The following is a 27,095-nucleotide window of genomic DNA, read 5'->3' as shown; positions in this document are numbered from 1 at the left end:
GTAGCGTGTGTGAGACCTAAGCTAGGGATCTACCTCAACCATACTTCCAGTTTGAAGACATTGCTTATGCAGTTTCTCTTCAGGGAAAGACTTATATTGTTGCTGTTTATCAAAATCCACGCTCTGGTTCTCATCTGCAGTGCATCATGATAAAAGGACTGTATAACATCCTCTCTGTACCTTGAAGCTCACTGTTAAACATGGTTCTGTATGTCTTTTATTTGCAGAAGTTGGTTTAGGAAAGCTGTATGCTTTTCCTTTTTCAGAGGCCCTTTTCACTTCCTTTAGTCTTTGCTAACTTCTGTGACATTCCACTGCCCACAAAAGGTAATCTTGCATACCTTTACTCATCCATACATTTTAACTTGAAGGGGCAGAAATACTCATATATAAGCCAAACCTTGATTGCCATCTCGTTGGCATAATAGCTTTGAAATTAGTAGGTATTAATGCATGTCTGTATTTAAGTTTTGTCTGACTATGTGGTTTAAAATACTTTACACTTAGAACCAGTATTTCCAGATGGGCCTGGACAACCTAAGTCGTATTGTTTGAACACCTTATTCAAAAGTACTCATATTTTTATTTGTCTTTGCTTGATAATTCTATGTATGATGTGATTTGTTGTTTTCCTTACTTTTGAAGCCACTTCCTGGGCTAATGTAAAATCACATAGTAGTATGGCAGAGAAGGGGGCTGGGGGCACATCATGTGGAAGAGTTGTTGCCATGGTCTGAGGATAGATCCTTTGGTTTTACTAATTGTGATCTACTTGTGAGGTTTTCTGTGACTATTCTCATGCCTTTTAATGGAAAGATTTCAGTAGAGATTCTTTTTGATGTTGGATCAAATATCTTCTCTGGGAAGATAAAGGTAAAGCAGAAACATCTAGTTTGCTCGTTATTCTAGGTAGTTAATTCTTTTGGAAACCTAAACTTAGATTTTGTTTCTGTTTTATCTCTACTGGAAGTAATGAAATTTAGTTTGTAAAATAGAATTTCTTGTTTCAAGTATTAGCTTACTTGGATTGATCATAAAACATTGATTTTGAGACAGAGGGGCTACTTCTGCTTTTTCTTTTTTTATTCTACAAAAAAACAAACCACCAACCAAAAAACCAAACAAAAAGACAAAAAGCTCTCAAACTGAACCCAAAGGCTGATATGCTTTTGAAGTCATAGTATTCCTCTGTAAATAGCTGTCCTCTGGATGCTGCACTAACAAATCAAGAGATGTTCTGGTTTGAAAGACAACATCTAGTGAAACAGATAAGTAACATTCTAACATTAAAAAGCTTTTGATTACATTTAAGTTGTGCAGAAGAAAATGTGTCCGTGTACCATACCAGTGGAGATAAACCTGCTACAATTTGGCATAGCAGTATTGTGAAGAAATACACATTTGGTGTGACATCAGGTATCATAAATGAAAATAGATTAATAATGAAAGCTATTTCATTTCTTTTGCTGGGAATCGCTTTTCATAGCCTGTAAGTATGAATTCATACTTGGTGAAGTTCTCACTGACAAAAGGTGCAGTCCCACAGCACCCAGACAGGGCGAGCATAGCAGATGCAGTGATGATAAATGCATTCAGCCAAGAGTCTAGAGTGCTAGACAAGTCCACATAGAGGGGGCAGCTCTGAGCCCAAGTTGGAGAGTCAAGTCAGGGTCAGGATTGGGTCCAGTGAGAGTAACCAGGGTCAGCCAGCAGTACCATGATGACCAGGCAAGTCCTTAGTGGTGAGATGGGTCAGACCGCCTGAGAGGGGTTTGGGCATCCTCAAGGCCCTGACACTTTATTCTTGAATAGACTAGACCAGTATGAAATGTTGTATGACAAAACCCAGGCAAATTTCTGATGTAGCTGTTAGAGGGTAAGGGGTAGTTGTAGTCTTCTGTCTTTGGAGGTGGTACAGATACAAAGGTTCTGAAACTGCAGTCTCTTGAAATCCAGGGTAAGTTTCATTAACTCTGAAAAATTGATCTACAATAAAAATATGTTTGTTCTGTGTTTTTTCTTTTTTTTGTTGTTGTTTATAAGTGAATGATACTACTACTAAGAGAAGTTCTTTTTTTTTAAGTAAAGCTATGAATTTCACAGGCCTTTGTGGCTTGGCTGACAGAATGTAAAAGGTTTGAGGGCTGGCTGTTACAGTAATCTAAACATATGGAAGTTACTTAAGAGTGGACTTTAAAACTGAGTTCTGTGATGAACTCATATAGAATCGTTAAGGTTGGAAAAGACCCTTAAGATCATTGAGTCCAACCGCTGACCCAGGTATCACTCAGGTAGTTGTAGAGAGTGATAAGGTCTCCCCTCAGCCTCCTCTTCTCCAGACTAAACAATCCCAGCTTCCTCAGCTTCTCCTCATAAGACCTGCTCTCCAGACCCTTCACCAGCTTTGTTTTGCCCTTCTTTGGACATGCTCCAGCACCTCAATGTCCTTCTTCTAGTGAGGTCGGTGCATCTGATGTGTTCAGAGCTCTAAGCAGGTGCAAGTACTTGATACTATAGAAATTTTAGAAGGGCTGAAAACTAAGATACATTTCTGTTTAAATGGGAATGGTGACCTTCAGGTAGAAGCCAAACCACTCTGTGATGTGGATGAAGATTTAAACAGAATGGCCTATGTATTGTTCAGTTTTGGTGTGGAAGGGCACAATCGTGGAAACCCTCCGATATATGTAATTATGTGAGTAGTTTCTTTGGGTGTGAGTAGGTATCCAAACTGTGGTAACTTTCGAGTTGTTGCTCCAAAAAGATGCAGCTCTTCTGTAGTTCTGTTATGACTGCCATTCTCGTGTGAATGTCTGAGGTATCTAAAAACGGTGTTGGGCACTTGAATTGCTCCCACTGAGGTCACAGCATTACTTGAATCACTAGAGCTAAGTATATGGTAGAGCTTAAATTTACTACAGAGGTAAGTCCAGTTATAAGTTGGATATTATACTTAATCTGACTCGCAGGAGCACAAATTAATCTTCTGTCTAGTTTGGCAGGAAGTACAAGCTGGAGGTTTGATGCTGAAGCTAACAGTGCAGATGACTGCTACCTTGTGTTGCAGCAGAATCTATACAGTTTACACCTTGATTGCTCAAGTGAAGAAGCTAAAATAATAGAAACTTAGAGGAAGAAAGAGAAGTCTTAATTATTTTTGAAGGATCAGAACCTGAATTACTAGAAGTGTTTCTGCAGTATTTGTACTTTAGAATTAAAAAATTTTGTTTCGTGCTTATATGCGTAACTGAGTTTTAATTCTTCTACATGACTATAAAATATATGCAATTAAGTTGTCTGTCTCCAAATTAGTAAAGGACATAAAATACAAATATTTTTCTGCCTTTACCTGGTTTCCTTTCATGACTTCAAAATTTATAAATCCCCCTTGCACAATGTGGTGCTGAACATCATGGTATTGGAAGTATGCTTTAGCTATCCTACATGGTAGTTAGCTTTCAAGAGCACGCTTCATCAGTGCTGTAACTGCACTGTAATCTATTAAAACTGTGTGAAGTGTTTTGGTAGATAATCAGTATTGGTTATAGATGCATTTTTTTCTCAGATTTTCAGTAAAGTGTTAGCACATACTGCATTAGTGTTGTTATTGCACTACATATTGAGATTTAGCATTACAAAGAGGAACATAACTCATGTTTCAGAGCTGAGGAAGCAGAAAGATTTGAGAATAGCTATGAGATGGAGAGGATGCTTTGTTAGGCATCTAGTACTCCATTGCAGCTTGAGGCCAGTGCAAGCTTTAGGACAAATTTGGCCTTGTGGGCCTCTGAAATCTTTTTTGGTCTCAGAGGGTGGGGAGTTTGCCTTGCTCAGCAGCTCAGAACCCTTCATAGCTCTGCTTCCTTGAGATAATGTGGTGTACAATGGGCACTGTTTGAGAGCCAAATGTAAGAAACCCCAGCTGGCTACTTTCACACTATCCTATTTAATAATTGTGTCTGGCAGTGCTAGAGTGAAAATCTTTTTAATATCATTCTGTGAGGAGGGTGGGAAATGGCTGATCGGTGACTGAGATGTTAAACTTGAAATTGTGAAAGAACTGTTATAATGGTTACTCAGATTTCTAAAAATTATTATTAGAAGTACAGAAATAGCCTTTATTTTGCCTCTAAGTCATTAATTCTTCTAGGTGTTACATGTGTAACCTTGGAGGACAATTCTTTCTTGTAGTAAGTGGTCTTTAATCATGGGTTAAAACAGTAGGTGCAATACATTAAGGCTTACTTTATGCTATTAAATGTAAACTTTTTATAATGCTAATATACTATTAGGATAGTGAAACATGAAATCTCAATTTAGTTGCTATTTGTGAAGTTTCCACTGGGTGGATTCACCAGTTGGGACTCAGTCCTGGTAGACCTCTGGCTTCTGCTTCTATTCTGTATATAGTCAGAGATTTTTTTTTTTAAGGAATAACATCTTTGCTGAGCATGTTGAGTAGTTTGGAGGATGAGACTGAGGGTGTACCTCTTTTGCTTTTTGGTAACTTCTTTCCAAGCACAAAAAGCAACAGGCAGAATGTATAGCTAGGTGAAGGTGGTTGTGTATCAGGTAATGCCAAGCAGTTGGCAAAGTGAAGGCTGGTTGATGTCAGCAACTGTTAAAGCAGTTAGGTTGGATAAACTTACTTGTAGGGATCTTGAAGCGAGAGAGAAAAGTTGTATGATGGCAGAGCTGAAGGGTAGTTCGTGACTGATGAGGTAGGTGATAGGACTGATATAATGAATTATTGGTAATATGAAAAGACTTAATCTTCTAAGAGTTTTTGATGAGAACTGTTTTCTCCGCTTGGATTGCAACTACTCCAGTCATCAAGAGATCATTCTTAGCCCTTGAACTTAATGTAGAAGTAAGGTCAAAAATGGAGATTTCTACAGTCATCTTCAGTAGCTTATTCTTCCCCTGACTGTACTTAAGAAGCTACATAACTGAAAAGGTGCTTTCCGTGTTGTCTCTTTCTGATTTAATTCACTAAGAGTAATTAATCCTCCTCTTTTAAAATTCATGGTTTTGTGTTCACAGTATATTGTTCCTCCTTAGTCTTTTTTCCTAGGACTAACCAGGTGTACTTCTGTCAGTTTACTCAGATATTTGGTGCTGTCCTATTAATTCCATGTAAATTTAAAAAAGAAAAGGAAAAGGAAAAAAAAATTCTTTCACTTCTAAGTGCAACATTTCAGTTTTATGCTTTTTCCAAACAACATGATTATTGTATTCTTTTGATGTTCTTCTGTATTCTTTGGCAACCAAGTCTTGGAACATATTTAGTTGTCTTGCTTACTTGCCCTTGCCAGTCAGTGTTAAAAATTTACCTTATGAGTCTATTTCTGTAGTAGTTATCTTTGTTGCCCCTGTTATTTTCCTTGCAAAAGTATCTTACGCATTCTTCCCTGTTCCTTTTTCTAACAGTGTTTTTTTCTGCTTAGGTTATGTGATTTTCATTTGAAATTATTGTTTTTGATTGGTGGTAGGTTGTAAAACCATTAGAATGTCTATCCAAATCAGTGTTTAGAATGAGTGTTTATAAACCCTGATCTCTGGAATAAGATTTTGCTTTTACTTTCCTGCTAGTCCTTGGGAGCAAACTGAAAAATACTGAAGTAAATAAAATGTTCTGTGCAGAGTACTGATGTCACTTGTTTAGTTCCACTTCAGGGAAAAAAAAACAGGTAAGACAAGCACGTATTATTATGGTATATATTTAGCCTGTTTTTTTCCCTCTTTCATTCCATGTTAAATTATTTGTATATTGGTAGAAAAATGGGTGCACATCAAAAGTGAAAACTTTTTTTAGCAACCTGAAGAGCAGTTTGGAGGGGACGATTCCTAGTACACTACTTTTGCTTCACTTAAAAGAAATCAAAATCACAACTGGCAATGTAAACTTGGCTGATGGTGTTTTTCAGAATATTGGGTTATGTATGCTGTCAAAGCATCTGTCTTATGGTGGAACAATGCTGAACCCATTCTCAGTGAACAGTAATACAAAGAAACATTACAGATGTATCTACTTCTTCAGCCTTTAAATTGCTAATCTCTTCTCTATTAATGAAACCTGGTAGCTGATGACTAGTTTTGGTCTCCTAGACAACAGACACCTCTTAATTTGTTTTTTATAAAGCTGTAAAAACTTGAGTAGAATGGATTATTCTACTCCATTTTAAACATTCTAACTTGTAGTTAATTGTGTTTGTATACCCTCTGTGATAACTGGGTGTTCAATTAATCCTATCTGTATCTGAGTGATGTGAGCACAATTTGTTAACCTGGCCCAGGAGATATTTTCAATGGTTCCATAGGTGCTCTTGCCAATGTGAGATATAAATGTATTGTATTTTCTGGTTCTGTGTTCTTCGTTTGTGTTTGGTTTATGGTTTTTTTCTGACTGACTTTTCCGTTCCTGATGTAAATACTGGGGTGGTTCTTTTACCTGACTCCTAGTGATTTAAAGACTGTGATGCTAATCTTTGCTTTTGAGATTGACATTATAAGAGAGAGACTACAAAAGGCAGGTAAAATGAAAGACTGGATGGAAAATAGTTAATTAAGTTGTGCTGGTTTCTTAAAATTCCAGTCTCCTGAACTAATTCAGATCTTGAAAATGTCACTGAAACGAGTGTGCGTGACTTAAATGCACCAGTAGCTACAGTAGCTGGCTATGAAAATGGCCTGTTCTTGTGTTCTGTTCCATGGTCGGTATCACTAATAGTTAAATAAACAGATCAGAAACTCAGAGGGGCCTGAATTGGCAGGAGTTTGAGCAAGTTAAGGCTGGAGAAGGAAGTGTGAAATGGAAGGGGGTAACAAGGAGTTGGACAAGATGAGAATTACAGGGATCAGCATTCAAAGGAGCAGAGAGTGGGACTGGCTGGGTGGCTGATGAAAATCAGGTTGTGGTGAAGAGTTAGTGCATGGGCAGGCCCAATTCAGGCCGAAGAACTGGTCCACCAGGATATACTCTTCCCCAGCCTGGGATTGGAGCAGCCATTTTACAGATGCTGCCTTCAGTGGCTGACATCAGATATTTAAAGTCTGTCCCAGGAATTCCCATTCTTCTGTATTTGCAGAGGGTAATCCAGTTTTTAATCATTTGAGTCATGCAGCGAGTTGAGGTCTCTGGATATTTCATGGTTGGAGGCATACTGCTGCTTTGTGTTAATGTCCTTATGTTATCACCCATTGGAACTTCTCTTTTTGGCTTTTTTCTGTTTCGTAATACCAAACCCCCAAAATAACTAAAAATAATGCATTTTAACTTTATTATCTGGGTGGAATATCAAATATGGAAAAATAAGTTACACCAGCCTAGATTTACTTATTCCTGTAGAATATTAAAGTTTTCAGTTTTTAGCTGCTAGAATGTATGTGTCACGTAGCATAAAGATTTGATAGCATTTGTTTAAATGCCACCTTTTCTTTGAGTATGTGGTCCTGCACAACATTTATTGTTCATGTTCATTATTCAAACGCCCATTAACTTCTAAATTCAGTGTTTTATTATTCTGCAGCAGTGAGTATGACTGCTTCACAGTTTTTCTCGCTGTATTTAGATGAGTTGGCATTTGCTCCATTTTTAAAATGAGGTGCAATGAGCATCAGGTCAATGAGTCAAAGTAATCACTTTTGTTCCTTGGGATGTCAGGTCTAATTCTCTCCAGAAATACTCAAAGTAGTGTTTTGAAATACGAAGTGCAGCTCCTATTGGTATCAGTTTTTCGATGCACTGTAGGTATCAGAACAATTTAAAGTCTAGCAGCCTATGTCTGGGCACCCAGACTATGAAGAGCTTGTTTCTCTCCATGCTGAGGATAGTTGAGCATTAGAGAAGATTGCAGTGAATTAATATAGTAGAGACACAGATCTCCAGGCTAGTACTTGCCTCCTTCAACTATGAGGTTACTCTTCTGTTCCTGTGATCTCTGGTTTACTTCTCCTTGAGTCTTTCTGCTTGTGGAAGTCTAGACACTGTAACTGAGGTTTTCCAGAGCAGAATTTGAGTGCTATTTGCCATGGTGGGGTTCAATTTGTGTATTTCAGTACAACTATAAATTTTTTTTTACTAGGTAATGAAGCTTTTCTCAAATAGAGCTGATACTGAATGCCCTCTGAGTCATTCAGATTTTTTCAGAGCTGCTGCTACTTTTGTAAACAATAGCAATATTTGGCAGTAGCATAGCAATTGTTAATAAAAAAAAAAATGAGAATGGACTTCTGATGGAGTGCGTCTCGCTCTACACACTGTCTGTATTTAAGTATACAACTTATTTCTATTACTAAGACTTTTGATGTAGTAAACCTGTTCGGCTCAGCATGTCTCCTGTTGTTTGTCAGTGTTAGAATGGCACCGTAGCTGTGTGAAGAGATCTGAGAAACTTTTTCCCCGTGCCTTCTCTAAAACACTCAGAGAAAAAGGCTTTCTTTCATCAGATATTTGTTATTGTTTGTATATTGTATTTCTAAATCTAGATTGCTCTTCCGATTTTGACTTGACCACTCTTTCCTGCTTTTTGGAAATCTGTTCAGTGGCTATCCCATGAGTCTGATATTCTAGTTGTTCAAATAATTGCATTTATTGTCTGCAGGCACAGTTGGGCTGAGTTATTTGGTTACTAGTGTACTCTTCAAACACAGAAGTTCAGTGTTGAAACCGACTTTTAAAGCAGCTGATTTAACTTAAAGTACTAAGTATTATTAGAGTTTTAATAATGTAGACATACTGTTTCACTATGTGGATGATGGTTAGCTATCACTAGTTTCATATGTGTCTATATTTGAACATTTTTGTGTGTGGAAGAGGGAATGATATGAGAGCATTTGTGGAAGGGGTAGCATACTGAAACAATGAACAAAGAATAGAGTATTTTATGCTCTGCTAATCCACACTAACGTGTAAAGGTTAAAATAAGTGTACTGGGTCTGGCTAGGATGGAAGTAATTTTTTAAATAGTAGTCCTTATGACACTGTGTTTCAGATTTGTGACCAAACCAGTGCTGGTAAGACACCAGTGTTTCAGCTGTTACTATGCAGCATCAAGGCTTTTTCTGTTTAAGCTCCACTTCCCCCGGGAAGTAGGCTGGCATTAGGGCAAGAAGTTGGGAGTGGACCCAGGTGGGACAGCTGATCCAACTGTCCAAAGAGATACTCCATACCTTATAGCATCATGCTTGTCAATAGCACTGGTGGTGCTGGTGGTGATAGTGGGCATGTTCCAAGGTAACCATTGCTCAGAGGCTGGCTGGGCATGTAGCTGTCTGGTGGGAGGTGGTGAGTGATTACCTTTGCATCACTTGGGGGTTTTTGTTGCCTTTTTTTATTTCTCTTTTTTTCTCTACCTCTCCTCCACCCCCCTTATTAAACTGTCTTTTTCTTGACACCCACAAGTTTTACTTGCTTTTGCCCTTCTGATTCTCCCCCTGCATCCCACTGAGGAGGGCAACGAGTCAGCTACTAGTTGGGGGCTTAGCTGCTGGCTAGGATGGACCCACCAGAGTGAGTGAAAAGTCTTCAGCTGTACACAGCTTTCTACCTTCCTGTATATTGAATTATAAATTGTCTTATCTGTATTAACTTCTGTTTTCATATTTTTTGATCTTTTACAAGTCTGCTGAACTAACACCTATTTCAAACGCTAGATTTAATTCTTCCCTTTTTCCTAAAACCCCAATCTTTTATTGTTTAAAATGATTTGTAGCTGAATTTTGACAACATTCTCCACACACACATGCTTTCCCTTGTTTTTGTTGTTCATCTGCACAATATCTTGTGCCAGTCATTTAATGGAAGAATATGTTACAATGAATTAGTCAATCAGTTTATGCAAGACCTGATGAGATTTTTAGTTGGAACAGTGTATTCAGGTCTAGGATGGAACTAAAGATACGTCAAACTTGTGGGGAGGCACTATCACCAGGTGGCTTTATTGAAATCACTGATTATGGTATAAGTCAAATGTAGGAAAGCTGATTTTGAATTGCACGTTACATTGTATACATTTATAAAAAGGGTGATTCTTGTTCAGTCACCATTAAAATACGGCTTTGCAGCTAGATGTATGCTTTAGCCAAAAGTGGTAGCATTTTATGTGACCAGAAGGGTAATTTTTATGTATGCCTGTGCACGTGAATTTTATTAAAATATGCAACAATTTTTTTTAATTTTTGGAGCAATGATTTTCTTGTCTTAAACTTTTTTTTTACAGTAAATTTTTTTTGTTTGCCTAATGTTAATGAATTTGTGACAATGGATAAAACAGATGTTCTCATTTGCTGTATCCTTCAGGATTTTAGAATTGATAGACATTCTACCCTGTTTTTTTTCTAGCTGTAAGTAAGTTGACTGCAGTTATTAAGAAAATACTGTTCCTGCATCTGTAGATAAAGTCACTGCTGTCAAGACTAAGCTGGTGCTGTAATAGATGCTGTTCTAAGAATCTAGATTTTATTTTTCAGTAGCTTAATAGTTTGTATATTTACTTAGGCATAGATTAAGTCACTTACTGTATTTTTTTCAAAAAATTCGACAAATATTTCATGTAGAGGTTTTAAAGGTAGCTATCTTTAAAGGCAATATGAATGTAAATGTATAGAAATGTAAATACTTATCTTCTTCCCAGTCTTTATCAACTCCAGTTTGTTTTCTAATGTTGAACTAGTCTGTTGAAATTAAGAAAATACATATATCTGTACGTAACAGTTGTAAATAAGTAAATAGTATATTTACAGCTATTTTGAATATTTGATGTACATATAAAATATTGTACATTTATTTTGTGCACTTATGTACGTATAAATGTAACTAACAGTATTGAATAAGTGTTTTTATTATTCTTCAAGAAAACCTTCCTTTCATCCATTCTTATGTTCCAAATACGCAAAAACCTGAAATTAAGGTGTAGAAGCAACGTAGTGGAACCAAGCATCACATGGAATAAATACAGCTTTACTTCAAAGTTAGTTTGGTCTGTGGTAGTGGGCACTTCTGCAGAACCAACTCTGTCTCTAGCATGGAGAAAGCTCTCGTTCCTGAAATAGCTTTCTCAAGCTAAACCTCATGCAGTCTTTCTTACTGTATAGTTCACTGGAGGGGACAAAAAAAAAGACACTTTTTTCTTGATTTTACCAATTTCAGTAGGAGCTGAACCAGAGGTGTTTTTGCCATTATGGGATAAATTTTCCTCAACTTTGTTTTTCGGAAATGCTTTGCCTATACCTGAAGGTGTTAGAGGTACTTCTGGGTAGGGAAAATAGAGTTACAGAAAGCTCTGCTCTTCTCTTGTGCTTTTGGGTGTAGAGTTGTGGAGTCCAACATTCAACATAGCAGGATACAGTTTACTTCCCTTCTCTCTTGAGAGCTTTCTTCCTTATAAATCAAATGTATGACAGATGGAGTTTCTTTTAGACTCTGTTAATCTAGGTTTATAAGAAGCTCAGGATGGAATTATGTCATTTTGGAGACAGAGGAGGAGGTAGATGTTTACAGGCTTTTTTAGTGAAAACCTTTTTTAGACTGAAACAAAAGGTGATTTTTATGTGATGTAATGATATATGTTGACTTGTTGCTTATATACATGTGCCTACATTTACAGAACTGTTTTCTCTTCTAGGATCCTTCTGTTACACAAGTGACAAGAAATGTTCCTCCAGGGCTAGATGAATATAATCCTTTCTCTGATTCAAGAACAGTAAGCACATTTTTTTCTTAATCATGCTGTTAATCTGTTTAGGTAGGATTTGTGAGGTATTGTTTTCAGAGTTTGGGACTGATACTGTAACACATGTGACGGGCTAGCTAGAGGTAATGGAACATGTGTAAGGATAGATAGTCCCATAAAGTATTTGGAGTATTCAGTGGGTAGGTTGATCAAGTGAGCTTTGACCTGTTAAGACTGGCTGTCTGAAAGAGGGCTGAAACAGAACTGAGTTTTTCCCCTGTGCAGTAAGACTTACGGTAGTCTGTCCTTACATTTTTCTGAATTTTACTTGCTTTAAAGCTTGTGAGTGTGACACACTTCCCCAGTGTCTTGCTTTTGATTTCCATTTCACTTAATGATAAGTGCTGCTCAGAATAAGAAAAGCATTGCATTTAAGTAACGGTCCACAGGCTATGAGTAGTTGTGCTGTAGTAAAAGGAATAATTTATGTCCAAGAAACACAGTTGGGTTTTGCCTCTAATTTTTATAGTTTTAATTTACCGTGTGCTTATTTTTACCCTTGGAGGTGGTGGGCAGAATACAAGGAATGGGTTAGTAAATTTGTACTGTAACAGCATTTTTCAGTGGTTACTCTTCATAGTGAAGACCTTGTGCAAGACTAGCAAAGTGTATGAATGATTACTGTCTGTCAGTGTAATTTATAAACATTCAAATACCGTATTTTTCACAGGTAGGCTTATTTTCTATGGCAAATCTGAGAGTGCCGGTAGGGAATTGTTGGTTTTGAGTGTTTGCAATACAACAGTAAGCTTTCATACAGTGTTAAAATGCTAGACTGGCAGAAGCTTGTTTTTGAGTATACCTTGGATCAGCTGTTTAAGGCAGAATGTTTACGACTAGCAAAGGTATTTAATAATTCTCCAAAATTTTTGTCTCCTAACTTACAATATCACAAAGTATGTTTATCTTTCTGAAGCTTGATGAGTTTCAAAATTGCTTTGTGTTGACTGTAATTTATAAAGACACACAGAATACACACGGAATCGTATAGGTTGGAAAAGGCATTTAAGATCAAGTCCAACTGTTTACCTAACACTGCCAGTTAACACTAAACCATGTCCCTAAACACCACATACTGAGGGCACACTCGATCCCCTTGTCCAGATCATTGATAAAGATATTAAACAGAACAGGCCCTAATATTGAGCCCTGGGGAACACCTCTTGTGACCAGCTGCCATCTGGATTTCACTCCGTTCACCACCATTCTTCAGGCCCAGCCATCCAGCCAGTTTTTTACCCAGCGGAGAGTACACCTGTCCAAGTCATGAGCAGCCAGTTTTTCCAGGAGAATGTTGTGGGAGACAATATGTTTTGTTTAAAACAAAAACCCAAACCAAAACAAAATCCACGAAATACCTAGAGCTACTCTGACTTTTTAAATTACTTATGTACTTAATTTAACATGCAGTTCTGTGGGAAAAGGAAAACTGAAGTATATGTCTAAGGTTAGCCGCCTTTGAACAGTCAGCTGTGCCTGTATAAGAAATTCTAATTGCTCATTACAGATGTCACTCATAGGAAAACTGGGAGGATGGAGGAAATCTTTAAGTCTGTGTTCAGATCTGCTGAATATGTGCTATGTTTGTGCACTGTGGTTCAAATGATAATAATCTGGGTTGTTACCAAATTAATTAAAAACTGTCTATTGAATGAGCAGTTATCTTTCTGTAGGGGAAAAAACTGCACAGGTTTTCTTGCAGAAAGTAAGACTGAAAGAATGAAGCATATATTCAGCTAAGAGTGCAGTAATAATCAAACTTTACATGATACTCCCTTTCTCTGTATCTTGTGGGTGCTGACTATGTAAGTATTTATTCTGTAATTATATGCGTTTGCAGGAATGTGCTTAGGTAGCTGAAGATATGCTCACAAGTCCATGTACTTACCTCTTTTTTTCCTACCAGCTTTATATGCAAGGGAAGGACATACTATACGTGTACAAATAAATGTATGCTACAGGAATAAGGGAAGAGACAGTGGAAGTGAATGCCTTTAAAGATTGGATGTGCAGAGGTAGAAGCAGGGTCTGTGAATTTTAGATTTGGAGGATTATAGTGTCTGTCAGGTTAGGGATAGAAATTACTCTGTGTTTTGTGTGCTTCTCAGAGCAAAAACATCCAGATAGTTCCTGGTGGCTTTGATTTGCTGCTGTTTCTTGTTCTACCTTTGTTGGGAAGCTGAGTCATCTTAAACAGTTCTGTGCATGTAATACCACTTCTAACATTTGAACACCATAATGGTGTGAGCGAACAGAAAGGATACAAGCTGGTGGTAGCAAGATATGGCCTCGAGATTTCTGTGCTCTTTAGTCTGAGAATCACTGGTTGGTAAGACTTAAAATTATGTTTGTTTGCACTGTGAGCTACAATGTGTAGCTGTAGTTTTTAAGGAAACAGAGACTGGTATGCTTCAATTAGAAATCCAGATTTCTAGTGGAAGTGGTAAGATGGTATCTTGCAGTCTGTAGCATTAATGCTGTGTTAATCTTCTTTCCCCCATTTCTCCAAATTGAACTTAATAAAGCATGCTGGACTGCTAAAATATTTCTCTACTGCAAATTCAGACAAGGATGTTTCTTCTGTGAGAAAATGACTTCAGACTCTGAATACTGACTTCATTATTTTACCTCAGTTGTGTTTTCCCTTTGCCAATGCTTCCTATCAGTTCTTTCTTAGTATCAGCATAGGACAGGAAAAAAAGTAAATTCTACTTCTTAATATTCCTTATTCTAATTATTTTTTCTTAGTATGCCACTACATTCGCCTTTTCTCAGTCAGCTTAAATTCTTCCCATCTGCAGTGGGAAATTTGATAGGAAATTAACATGTAACACATAATGAGGAGGGTGAACGCGCATAGGAGATTTTAGGTCTCAAGTGTCACCACCTTAATATCTAATATGAACAAATCAGGGGGCTTGTGGTTTTTTGTTTTTTTTGGGGGGTGGGTTTTTTTTGCTTCTTATCAAATTTCAAAGCCTGTCTTATTTTTGTTAAACCAAACAAAGTTTTCAGTAAATGGTGTAAATGTCAGCTTAAATATTGCCTGCATCTTCAGTGGTTTTGTCTCCAGCTCTAACAGTCACCATGGAGGTGACTTTGTGTCATCTGTCATGTTTCTGAAGTCAACAAGGAACAGATGAGATTGGACAATTAGTATTTCTGCTTCATCATTTAATGAAATTACTGTTAAAGAAGGCCTTTAATCTCTTCCTGATTCTACAAGTTTTGCTAATGTACGTTGAACCGCTCGGAACATTTTGTGTGTGTGTGTGTGTAACATGTATAGACACAACACATTGAGCAATCATTTTCAAATTGATGCATAAAAAATCTGGAAGAAATCATTAGTAGAATTGGGGTTATTTTGTTTTTAAGAGACATTTAAATGGATTATTTTCAGTAAATTCCTGGGCAGCTCCTCTCCAGTCTTGCATCCAAACACAGTGAAGTGTTTACAGGAAACCAGACTGATCATCCACACCTGGCTGCTTTTGGAAGTCTTCCTCCCACCTCCAGTAAATAAATTACTTCATCCATGTGGGAAATCTATTCAAAAGAGAACTTTATCTCTAGCCAACTTCTTTTCTTCAAGAGAGGTTGTAGTAATTTGCTTCTTCCCCCAGTGCAGCTGTGAGAGCAAGGCATGAAATAAAAAGATCTATCCCAGAAGTACCATTTCTGGTAGGAACAAAAAAGGCTGTTGTAGAGTGGGGTTGGTTGAATTTTGAGATACAAGTGCCTTATTGTAATGTGTCAGTGAGGGTCAAAGACCATGGACCTGTGAAGTAAAGTATCTGTAAAAACAGTTGGCCCTGTCCAAATGTGGGTGGTATAATCATGATATGTTATGAAATTATCCAATAATGGCTGGAGGTTAGTGCAGTCCTTAAAATAGAATTCTGAGTAATTATTGTTGGAGTTACACCCTTACAAAGACAAAATTGTTGACCTCTGTCTTTCTGTGAATGTCTTGTCAGTCCTATGCAGGCTGTAAGTCAGTTGGGTACCTCTCTTCCATACCCAAATCCCTAAGTCACCAATAGCACTTGGACAGGCAGCCAACAGCACATGGACAGACAGGTATGACAGAATAAGTGCCAAGTCATAGGTTGCAAGGGACCTCTGGAGGTCATCTTTTTCAATCGCCACTCTTCAAAGTTTCTCACTAAGTCGCATTGCTCAGCATCTTGCCCTGAGAAGTTTTGAAATATACAAGGATGGAGATCCTACTACGACCTCAGTTGGCAACCTGTTCTAGTGCTTGGCAGTTCTTACAGTGATTTCCGCCCCCCTCCCCCGCCCAATATCTAACTAGTTTGCTGTGTTCCAGTAAGAAACGTGCTGTATAACAAAAGCAGCATCATCTTGTCCCGACAACCCCATGAGTATGCAGATAAATAAAGGAGTAAAAATGTATTTGTTTTGTTTCTTATACTCAGTAAATTAAGTAGTAATTATGTCAGAATGCTGCAGCTTTATCCTGATACGTGAGTAAAGACTTTGGTCTGGTAAGTATAAAATCAGCAAATGAAAGAATTTTTTACAGGAGGACTGTGACATTCTGCTCAGGTAGAAAAAAGGATCAAGTCTTGTTTTCAGATTTTCATTCTGCCTGACATGGGGCCAAGTCTTGCAGTTTCCAGAAGGATGAATTGGACTGTTGAATTTGAGAGGGGAAGGGAGAGGCTTGATTTCAGCTGCCCTGAAGCCACCCAAGAGGCCTCTGTCTACTCATGTACTTCTGAGACAAAAGAAGGCACACGATTTTTTGAGATGCTCTGGTATTAACTGCATAACATGTTCGTCAGGGTTAAAGGAGTTACCTGGCAAGTGCCACATTCACTGGTTTACTTCAAAAATGCCTCAGAAATTTTTATTCCTAGAAACCCTTTGTCAATAAAAATCAAAACAACATAGATAAAAGTACACTAACAGATGAGAATTCCTGTTCTGCTTACTTAATAGTTATGGGTCTCAGTGTCTTTATGAAATGTCCATTGATTCTCAAAACTAGTTCCTTTAGTTACCTAATTTGACATCTTCAGGATTTTGGTAGTTATTGACCAAGTGTCTCTATCCCACTTGGATCTTTTGTGCTGATAAAACATTTGAGGTGACCTTAGAAAGTGGATGTTTGCTTTTGGTTCTAAATAGCAAATAGATCGCTCCTATAACTGGCTCTAATCTAACTGCTCGGTAGTAGTATTTCCTCAAAAAGATTTACATTTACTATGTACAGTTTTTGTGTGCGTCAAATGCATGTCCCTTGCCAACCTTTTAAAAACCTGAGCTATTGCTCAGGTTTTTATATTAAAATCAGTGCTATTGCTTTCCAGAATGCCTCCAGTTTTAGACTTCATGCACCTTGCACAGTACCACTTAGGCCATTTCAGACAATATTTCAGTACAACAGCTTGCAGATACATCTCCATTTCAGAATATAAGGAACCTCCTGTATGCTAGCTAACATTTCAATAAATATTACTGCTCAAATTGTTTTGCAGGTTTTTTTTAATGAATTCAGCTTAATTCTTAACTGAGCTAACGTCAGAGATGGCAATTAGAGCAAACCTGTGCTGAGTCTATATTTGGAAATTGATGTGAGACTTTTAACTTCTCTAATTGTGCTTTGTATTGCCTTTTTAATAACTGTACAGAGAACTGTCTGCCTTACTGTTTTGTCTACCAAGCCAATAAATTATTATTTCCTTGACTTCTGTTGAGTATGTTCTAATTGGATGTGTGAAGCAACACCTGTTTTGAGTACCTTGTTATGCATTAATGCTTTGTGTGCATAACCTCTGTTCTCCTTGGTTCTTGTTTGTTTGCCTTGTATGCATTTTTATTGAACTTCTGCATTTCCAGTGATTGCAGAATACTGGGAAATATATAGGACAGAAGAATACATTACATGGTTTCTGACAAAATGTTATCACAAATAATATTTTTCTTCTTTTTTCCTGTACCCTTTCCTTACTCCCTGTGTCAGTCCAGTAAAAGATAATCTTGTATGTGGACTGAACTTTATTTAAGTCCATGCAGTTCTCCAGACCTGCTGCACAATGCTAGACCTTGAAGATGTACCTCCTCTGATTTAACTGTTAAGAAAGTCCCAAACTATACAGCTATGTTTTGCATCTTTTATTGTTGGGTATTTTTTTGGTAGCTGAATGATTTTCCAAGGCAGCTGGTTACTTCTATTTGTTTCATGTTAAGTAGCTATGTTATTTTTTCCCTTTTTGCTTTTCAACTTTGATTGGGGTTATAAAAATGAGTACTTAGTTTGACAGGAAGACTTAGTGCAACCTGAGTTTAAAACAGTTGCGTACTGGTCACTTTTTAAGAGCCATCTCTAAAGAGCACAGGAACAGGCAATTCCAAAGTGTCAGAAGTCAAGCAAGCAGGCCAGAAGGCCGGCTTGGCTGAGGAGGGATCTTCTTTTAGAACTTAGGTGGAAAAGGAAAGTGTATGGACATTGGAAGCAGCGACAGGCAACATGGGAGGACCGCAGAGATGCTGTTTGCCACTGTAGGGAGAAAATTTGTGTGGCCAAAGCTCCATTAGAGTTCAAGCTGGCCAGCACTATGAAGGACAAGAAAAGGTTTTGGTTTTTTTAATGTGTTAACAGCAAAACGGGTATCAGAGATAACATCGGTCTGTTACTGGATAAAATTGGTCACCTCACAAATAGGGATGTAGACAAAGCAGAGATGTGTAATGCCTTCTTTGCCTCTGTGTTTAACGCCGATGATGAGCCCTAGGACACCTGGAGCCCTGTGACTGGGGGCATGAAGTTGCAGCCTACAACTTCTTCATGGGGGGCAGTGGAAGGGGACGTGCTGATCTCCTCTCTCTGTTGGCCAGCGATAGGACACAGGAGTCGGAATGAAGCTGCATCAGGGGAAGTTCAGACTGGGCATTAGGAAAAGGTTCTTCACTGAGGGTGTGATTGGTTGTCGGAACAGGCTCCCCAGGGATGTGGTCATGGCACCAAGCCTGTCAGAGTTCAAGGAGCATCCAGATAATGCCGTTAGTCATACAGTTTGGTTTTAGGTAGTCCTGTGAGGAGCAAGGAGTTGGACTCCATGATCCATATGGGTCCCTTCCAACTTGAGATATTTTAGGATGACAATGCTTTCTGCATTAGAATCTTCATCTGTAGAAGATGATTTATAATACCTGTACCTGTCGTGTATTGAATTACAATCTGGGAGTAATAACTTTGTTCCCCTGTGCATACATTTTGAAGCTAAGTAATTATGAAAACACAGTAGTATACAAAAACAAGCATGGCTTTTCCTATACTTAATGAAGAAATGCTGCTTTATTTCAGCACATTCTGTGAATCCTGGCTGTATCCTGTGAACAGAATGGTTGGAATGTAACTTTTGCTGTGATTATATATGTAATACCTATATCAGCCTAGCAGACATTCGGGAGTGATACCCAGCAAAAATTAACAGCAGGTGTTGAAGCAGATACATGATTTTTTTCCTCACCTTTACTTACTTCCACTCTCTTACAGCCTCTTCTCTCTACTTTTTCTAAAATCATGCACTAATTCCATCAACTGATATTAACTCATAAGTGATACTAAGTCCACAATAACATTCATGAATGGTGTTGACATACTTACTGTAGCTCAAAAATAGCTGCTTTAGATGCACCATATGTACAGACTAACACTGCTGGCTTTTTGCTGCTTTGTCAAGTCAAGTGTGCTTCTGGGGTAAGACAGCCTTTAGAAAAGTTGAAGCTATTTTCAAAGAAAACTTAAGAGCCTAAATTCTGCTGGGCTAAGTGTGAAACTATAAGGCAACCTCAAATCTCTGAGGAAAAAACTTGTGGAACAACTAGGGAAACTTTATTTCCTGGAAGCAGGAAGCTTCTGCCATCTTTAAGGTTGTGAGAGTACTAATAGAAGATAATGATGTAGGAAAAAGCTAAATGAATTGTTTCTTTATAGGGGAAGTGTCTTAAACTTGAATTGTTAACAGAAAAAGCTTAGAGAAGTGGTAATTTGCCAGAAATAGGTAGACAGCTGAGTGTTAAGAAAACTAAGATGGAAAATTGCTGAAGTGTGAACTGGAATGTATCTCAGCTGGCTTCGTACCAGAGGAAGGAAAAGTGGCAGCTGTCACACTCACTGTAGAAAAAGCTTTTAAAAGGATTCAAGAAATTGAGGCCAGAAGCTACGAGTAGGGACAAGGGGGTTGCAGAAAAGTCGACGAATCTTAAATGGGTTGGGTTTTTTGTTTGTTTATGATTTATCCTGTTGGTTTTTAGCAGACCTCTACACAGGCAGGGGTTTTTAACTTTTGAACAGGCATAGAAATTGCCTTGACTGCTACATCATTCCTGAGTTAAGTAATGGACTGTAGCACACAGATCTAACAACTTGAGATTCAGGGCAGCTGTTCCCTTGCACTGCATTGCTTGAAATAATAAACCTGGAGTGCCCTCCTTCATGTTACTACAGTGATACAGCTGTATGGTTTTTGAGGGGCTGAGGTCTGAAGGAGGATCATAATCCCAGTCATATTATTACAGCGTATCTGAAGGTACGTGTGATTCTTAATCATGTACCATCCTTGTAAAAGTTATGGTAGCCTCCATGATGGTCCAAATAGTCAGGTCAGTCATACTGGTTAGTGTAAGGATATGTAGAATGTGAGAGCATCTGTTTCATTAAGGATATAGACTTTTTTTACTTAAAGGGTGCAGTAGGGAAGAAGAAGGGAAGGCAAGGCAATAAATAAACGCAGAAATGCAAACCTCATAGATAAGTGACAACAGAGACAAAACGGAAGACCAAAACTCTTCAGCCACTAATTTATGGTCTTTGGAGAGGGTCAACCTAGACTTTTTAACTGAGAAGAAGGAAGAAACAAGGTAAGCATGAATACTGTAGATAGTTGAGGGGTGCCTATGGGACTAGGCAAAATTTATTAAGGAATACATAGGGGAATAGTCAAAGATGTGGAGCAGTTGGAAACTAGGGAGGAGCAAGGAGGAGATTAGAGGGGAGGATGCATTAAAAGGGGCTTGTTGCATGTAAGTTGCAACCAGTTAGTACTCTTCTCTGACAGCCACATGCCTAATCACTGCAGTTACTGTTAAATCCTTTCTTTACTATCTTTCTGTGACATTTCACTCTCTACCACATCTGTGAGTGCTGCAAAGTCTAGGTGCCAGCAACTAGAGAGACTAGAGTGAGAGACTTAGGTGCCAGCAACATGGTCAGACCCCAAGTAGTAGTGGTCCATATGTCTGTGGTGTCAACAGTTGAGCATCTGGGTGTCAGCAGTGGGAGGGACCATGGGTTGTAGGGACCACTTATTTAAGGTGTCAGCAACTGAAGGGACAGGTGTTTTCCTCTATGTGTATATGTGTAATTCACTAGCAAACTTCAAGGTGGGATAGCTGGAAAACAGGAGAAAAACATCTCTCTGGGAAGACCCGAAGTCTGAGCCAAAATTGAGTGAGGGAGTCGGGGTCTGGGGTTGGATATATGGCAAGCTGAGAGCCCATGCTGTTGTTTGAGGGAGCTGCAAGTGTGGAGGCTGCTTGTGATACGAGTGTACTAGTGCATGAATCTTCTAGTGAATGTCAAGCTAGGCTAACTGGCAAACAGGAGGAAACTTGTATACCAGGCATGTGTATCAGACAGGCTGAAAGCCCCCTGCTTATATCTGAGGGATCTGCAGGTGGTGTGCTTGTAAATCTAGAGCGAAGCATGTGCTTTCAATAGTGAACTTCAGTGCTAATCAGCTAGAGAGGAGGAATGGGATATGACTCTGTGAACCTTTGTTCTGTGTGGTTCTGATAGTGTTATGTGGGGGTGTTGTTAAAGGCAGTGCCCTGCCTGTGGCAGCTTGTGTGGCTGACCATCCTAATGTCCTTGGGGTGTGTTTGTGTGTATTTGTGTGCATCCCTGGGGTACGCAGTCAACTTGGTAGTAGCTGAACCTGGAAACAAGAGGGCAATAGCTGTCTTCATCAGCTTGGAATGTAGAGCCCTCAGAGGGTCTCGAGGTGTACTGCATTGGGATCCGGCAGGTGGGAAAGGGGAGTCCCCAGGTCTCCGAGTCTGCTGGAAGTGGTACCCTTTGTAGTGTCCCTTATCATCTATTGTCACCCAGCCCCTCTTAACTTTCTTAGGATTCCAGGATGCACAACCCCTTCTACAAATCACTGATATAATCTGGGGAACACAGGCCCTTACCTAGGCACGAGCTCTTTTACTCAATTGTCATTATATGCACAGTGGACAGCAAATCTAACACTGTATAAGTGGCCAGCTAGCATATAATGGAACCTAAACAATGTAGAAATCTGAATCGGAAGAATCTTGTACAGAATTAGTACCTTATGTTATGTATCATAAATGTTATATCATAATAATAAATGTGTATCATAAATGCTGTTGGCTAGCATCTCTGATTATGTAACTCGAGTAAGCTTTCTGATTGATTCCTGTATTCACAAGCATTATGCATGTTCCAGTCATTAGCGGCACTTCAGGCTGTTTGGACAAAGCGTCTTTCAAGGATAAATATTTTGAATTCATTGTTCAAGTATTTATTGTCTGACAATCCATCTATTGAATGCCTCTGGGTTAACCCCATCAAAGGGGTCGTCTCCAAGCAGGACCTCACAGTGGGCATCTGCTACCAACCTCCTAACCACGATAACAATGCCGATGAAGCAGTACTTGGGGCACTAAAGCAAGCTTCTGGCCAACAGAACCTAGTCCTGATGGGTGACTTCAACTACCCAGACATCTGCTGGAAGCACAATACAGCAGCTCGCATGTCATCCACCATGTTCCTGGAATGTATCAAGGACTGTTTCCTGATACAAATGTTAGATGTGCCAACCAGGGACGAGGCACTGCTGGACTTGCTATTCACAAACTGAGAAAGCCTGCTTTGTAATATCTCGGTTAGTGATAACTTTGGCTGCAGTGATCATAACAAAGTGGAGTTTGGGATCCTGCTGACCGTGCTGAAGGTCAGCTCTAAGACAAGCGTTTTGGATTTTAGAAGAGCAAACTTCAGCTCACTCAGGGCTTAGTTGGGAGGGATCTCGTGGGAAGCTTCCATGGAAGATAAAGGAGCTAGTGAGTGCTGGGAATTCTTCAAGAACTCTCTGTTAGAAGCACAAAACCAGTTTATCTCCGATAAAGGAAAGGGAAGTAAGCAGAGCAAGAGGCCTGCTCAGCTCAACCACAAAGCCCTGGGCCTACTCAAATCCAAAAGGGAAGCACACCAGAGATGGAGAAGTGGAGGATTATCCGTTGAGAGCTACAAGGGCATTGCCAGAGTGTGCAGAGATGCAGTTAGAAAAGCAAAAGCCCAGCTTGAATTGAAACTGGCTGTAGACATAAAAAATAACAAGAAAGTTTTCTTCAGGTATATCAACTGTAAGCAGAAAAAGGAGGAAAACACAGGCCCACTGTTAAACAGAAAAGGAGAGTCAATAACCAACGATGCTGAAAAGATAGAGGTCCTTCACACTTTCTTCACCTCTGTCTTTGCCAGCACTGCCAGGTCCCAGGCTCTGGGAACAAAATTGCCTGTTGATCCAAACACCGACCCTCCATCAGTGAAGGAAGAGTTATTGTGAATTATTATGGGAGCTTGACCCCTACAAATTGATGAATTATTATGGGAGCTTGACCCCTACAAATTGATGGGCCCTGATGCCATCCACCTGAGGGTATTGAGATAGCTGGCTGACGTCATTGCGAGGCCACTCTCCATAATCTTCGCGAAGTCATGGAGAACAGGGGATGTCCCAGAGGATTGGAGAAAGGCAAGCGTTACCCCTATCTACAAGAAAGGCTTGAGGGAGGATCTGGAGTGCAGCACAGACTGGGATGCACCTGGCCGGAAAGCAGCTCTGTGGAAAGGGACCTGGGGGTCCTGGTGGACAGAAAGCTCAACATGAGCGAACAGTGTGCTGCTGCGGCCAAGAAGGCCAACAGGATGCTGGGTTGCATCAAAAAGGGCATCGCCAGCAGAGAGAAAGAAGTCATTATCCTGCTCTGCTCAGCGCTTGTCAGGCCACACCTGGAGTACTGGGTACAGTTCTGGTCCCCGCTATACAAAAAGGATGTGGACAGGCTGAAAAGGGTCCAGAGAAGGGCCACCAAGATGCTCAGAGGACTGGGAAACCTGCCATATGAGGACAGGCTGGGAGAACTGGGTTTGTTCAGCCTTGAGAAAAGGAGGCTCAGAGGGGATCTCATCACCATGTACCAGTACTTAAGGGGCAGTTACAAAGAAGATGGAGACTCCCTTTTTACAAGGAGTCCCATGGAGAGGACAAGGGGGAATGGACACAATTGCTCTTGGGGAGATTCCGATTGGACACCAGAGGGAAATTTTTCACAGTGAGGACAGTCACCCATTGGAATAATCTCCCCAGGGAAGCGGTTGACTCGGCCGCATTGGACACCTTCAAGAGTCGTCAGGACAGGGTGCTGGGCCATCTTGTTTAGACTCTGCTCTTCCCAGAAAGGTTGGACTAGATGATCCCTGAGGTTCCTTCCAACCTGGGATTCTGTGGTTTTTACACTATTACAGGTAATACTGCTGTTATATGTAGAAGCATAGAATCCTAGAATGGTTTGGGCTGGAAGGGATCTTAAAGATCACCTAGTTCCAACCCCCTTGCCATGGGCAGGGACACCGTCCACCAGACCAGATTGTTCAAAGCCCCATCCAGCCTGGTCTTGAACACTTCCAGGGATGGGGCATCCCCACCTTCTCTGTGCAACCTGTTCCAGTGCCTCACCACCTTCCTTTGATGAAAAGGCATTATTTTGTTAGGTTGGTGCCATGATAATGTTCCTGTTAATATTTATTTTGAAGCATCTGTGGTTCTTTAAACTGACATACTTCAAATACACATATAGTTAAAAAACCTTTTTTTTTTTAAAAAAAAAACATTTTTATTATATAGTCATGAATGATACATCCCAGTTGTCTGATTGTAGTCTGAATGGGAGATAATTGCAATAATATAGTAATACTGAATGGCAGCCAGCTAAATGATTTTTTATGGTGGTGTCTTTAGATTAAATACCTGTAATCCTTAAATAATTTCCAGCCTTTGATCCTGCACATATTTACAGCTTCCAAACTGTTCCAAGCCAGGTTAAATATTTTTTGTATCTGGGTATGTACTTTGTCGTGTTCTGTGTTATGGTACCGTAAATATTCCTGAGCCATGGGTGGCTATTTAACTATCTACACATCTGTTTTCAACACTGAAAATATTTTTAGGCATACTGGATGTCTCAAGCAGGATAAATCAGCTGAGATAGCCTCAAATGACCTGAAAAATTCTTTAGTACTGAACTACGTAATTTAGACAGCCTTATAAAACTGCTACAGTTACTACATCATTCCTGGACTGCCCCTGTGGGTATCAGAATTTCTGCAGAGCTGTGATTTCACTCTAGGCATGCTTCTCAAATCAGAAGGCTCCCAAAATGCAGCGTCTAGCTATCTTCCTTAATTCCTACACTTGGGAAAGTTTCATCATATTTGGGCATTACAATAAATTTATACCATTCCAGACTATCTAGCCAAGAGAAAGTAACAGGGAGAGGGGAGGGATTCTTGTTTGCTGTCAGGAGGTATTTCTCTCTCTAAAGTAGTATTTTGTAAGATTGTTTAATATGGTTTGAATGGATAGCTCATGCTAGTGTTCTATAAATGCTTATGAGTCTAGAGAAATAAGTGTTGTTAAACATGGGAGGGTTATTGGAGTTCTTGCTGAAGATTGAGCAGTCTTGCTCATGAGTCTAGCAGGCAGCTGCTTATCAGTTGTCAGTTATGCTTTCAAAGCTATTGTTACTTTAGCCGCAGAGCTACAATAATCTGACCTTTTTTTTTTTTTTTTTTTTTTTTTTGCTTTTGTAGCATTGCTGTGGCCTACAATGCATAATACATAAGAGCTTTTGTTCAGTAGCTTTGTGTTACTCTGGGCAGGTTTTGTATCTTATGTTTGAAGCAAAAGGTAAGACTCCTGATGGTCGTCTAGCTTCTGTAGTTCTGATACAGGCCTTCTTCCTTATCACAGAATGCTCCAGTGTAAGGAACAGCAGTATTAACCATCTTTAACCAGCTTTATGGAATATTTTAAGTTGGAAAAGACCCTTAAGATCATCAAGTCCAACTGTTTACCTAATACTGCCACATCTACCACTAAACCATGTCTGTTAGTGCCATGTCTACAACAGGGATGGAGACTCAACCCCGTCCCTGGGCAGCCTTGTGCTTGACAGTGCTTGACAACCCTTTCAGTGGAGAAGTCTTTCCTAATATCCAATCTAAACGTCCCCTGGCACAACTTGAGGCTGTTCTCCTCGCTACTTGAGAGAAGAGACCAACGCCCACCTTGCTACAGCCTCCTTTCAGGCAGTTGTAGAGAGCAGTAAGGTCTCCTCTCAGCCTCCTCTTCTCCAGACTAAATAACCCCAGTTTCCTCAGACACTCGTCATAAGACTTGTTCTCCAGACCCTTCACCAGCTTTGTCACCCTTCTCTGGACATGCTCTAGCACCTCAATGTCCTTCTTGTAGTGACTGCCCCAAAACTGAACACAGTATTTGAGGTGCAGCCTCACCAAGTGCTGAGTACAGAGGCATGATCACCTCCCTACTCCTCCTGGACTCACTATGCCTGATACAAGCCAGGATGCTGTTGGCCTTCTTGGCCACCTGGGCACATTGACGGCTCTTGTTCAGCTGGCTGTCAGCCAGAACCCCCAGGTCCTTTTCCACTGGGCAGCTCTCCAGCCACTCCTCCCCGAGCCTGAGGCGTTGCATGGGGTTGTTATGACCCAAGTGCAGGACCTGGCACTTAGCCTTCATTTGTCTTCATGCTACAGCACTAAGTAATCTTTCTTAGGATGAAAAGTTCAAAACCCCAAGCATTTCTGAGAAATGAGACATCTCTGATATCTCAGTATTCCGTTAGGAGCTGTTTTATAAAGTGGTAAGATAATTTTGAAATGCTGGAATGAGCTGATGTTGCTGAGATATGCTGCAGTATCACACACAGAGGTGGAGTTTATTAGGCATGTTTTCTTCTCAGTGTATTACATCTGTGCATTTCAAAAGATGGTTAGAAAAGATGCAGGTAATCTGGGCCAAGTCATAATTTGCCAAGTTAGTGGTATTTAGTGGATTCCTGCTTTGTTTCAAGGTGCTTTTGTATTGAAAACATCACACTTATCACTGTATTTTTGTTCTTGATTTTGGTCTTATTAGGCACAAGTTCTCTGTCTTACAAGATGACAGAACAGGGAAGTCTTTCATGTTGCAAGCTCTGCACAAAGAAAGAATT

At 39.6% G+C, this 27,095-nt stretch overlaps 1 protein-coding gene across 1 annotated transcript in view; it reads left to right on the top strand.

Annotated features, from left to right (window-relative positions):
* The window catches only part of SCAMP1 (secretory carrier membrane protein 1), a 50,402-nt gene that overhangs the window by 1,674 nt on the left and 21,633 nt on the right, over nt 1–27,095 (top strand). Inside the window, exon 2 of the mRNA XM_064438654.1 lies at nt 11,625–11,702. Within this exon, the coding sequence (XP_064294724.1) occupies nt 11,625–11,702 (78 nt within the window). The remainder of the gene's footprint in view (nt 1–11,624; nt 11,703–27,095) is intronic.

The sequence above is a fragment of the Phalacrocorax carbo genome, chromosome Z (genome assembly GCF_963921805.1).
Source record: "Phalacrocorax carbo chromosome Z, bPhaCar2.1, whole genome shotgun sequence".
Lineage (NCBI taxonomy): Eukaryota > Metazoa > Chordata > Aves > Suliformes > Phalacrocoracidae > Phalacrocorax > Phalacrocorax carbo.
This window is presented reverse-complemented; position numbering and strand designations above follow the sequence as displayed.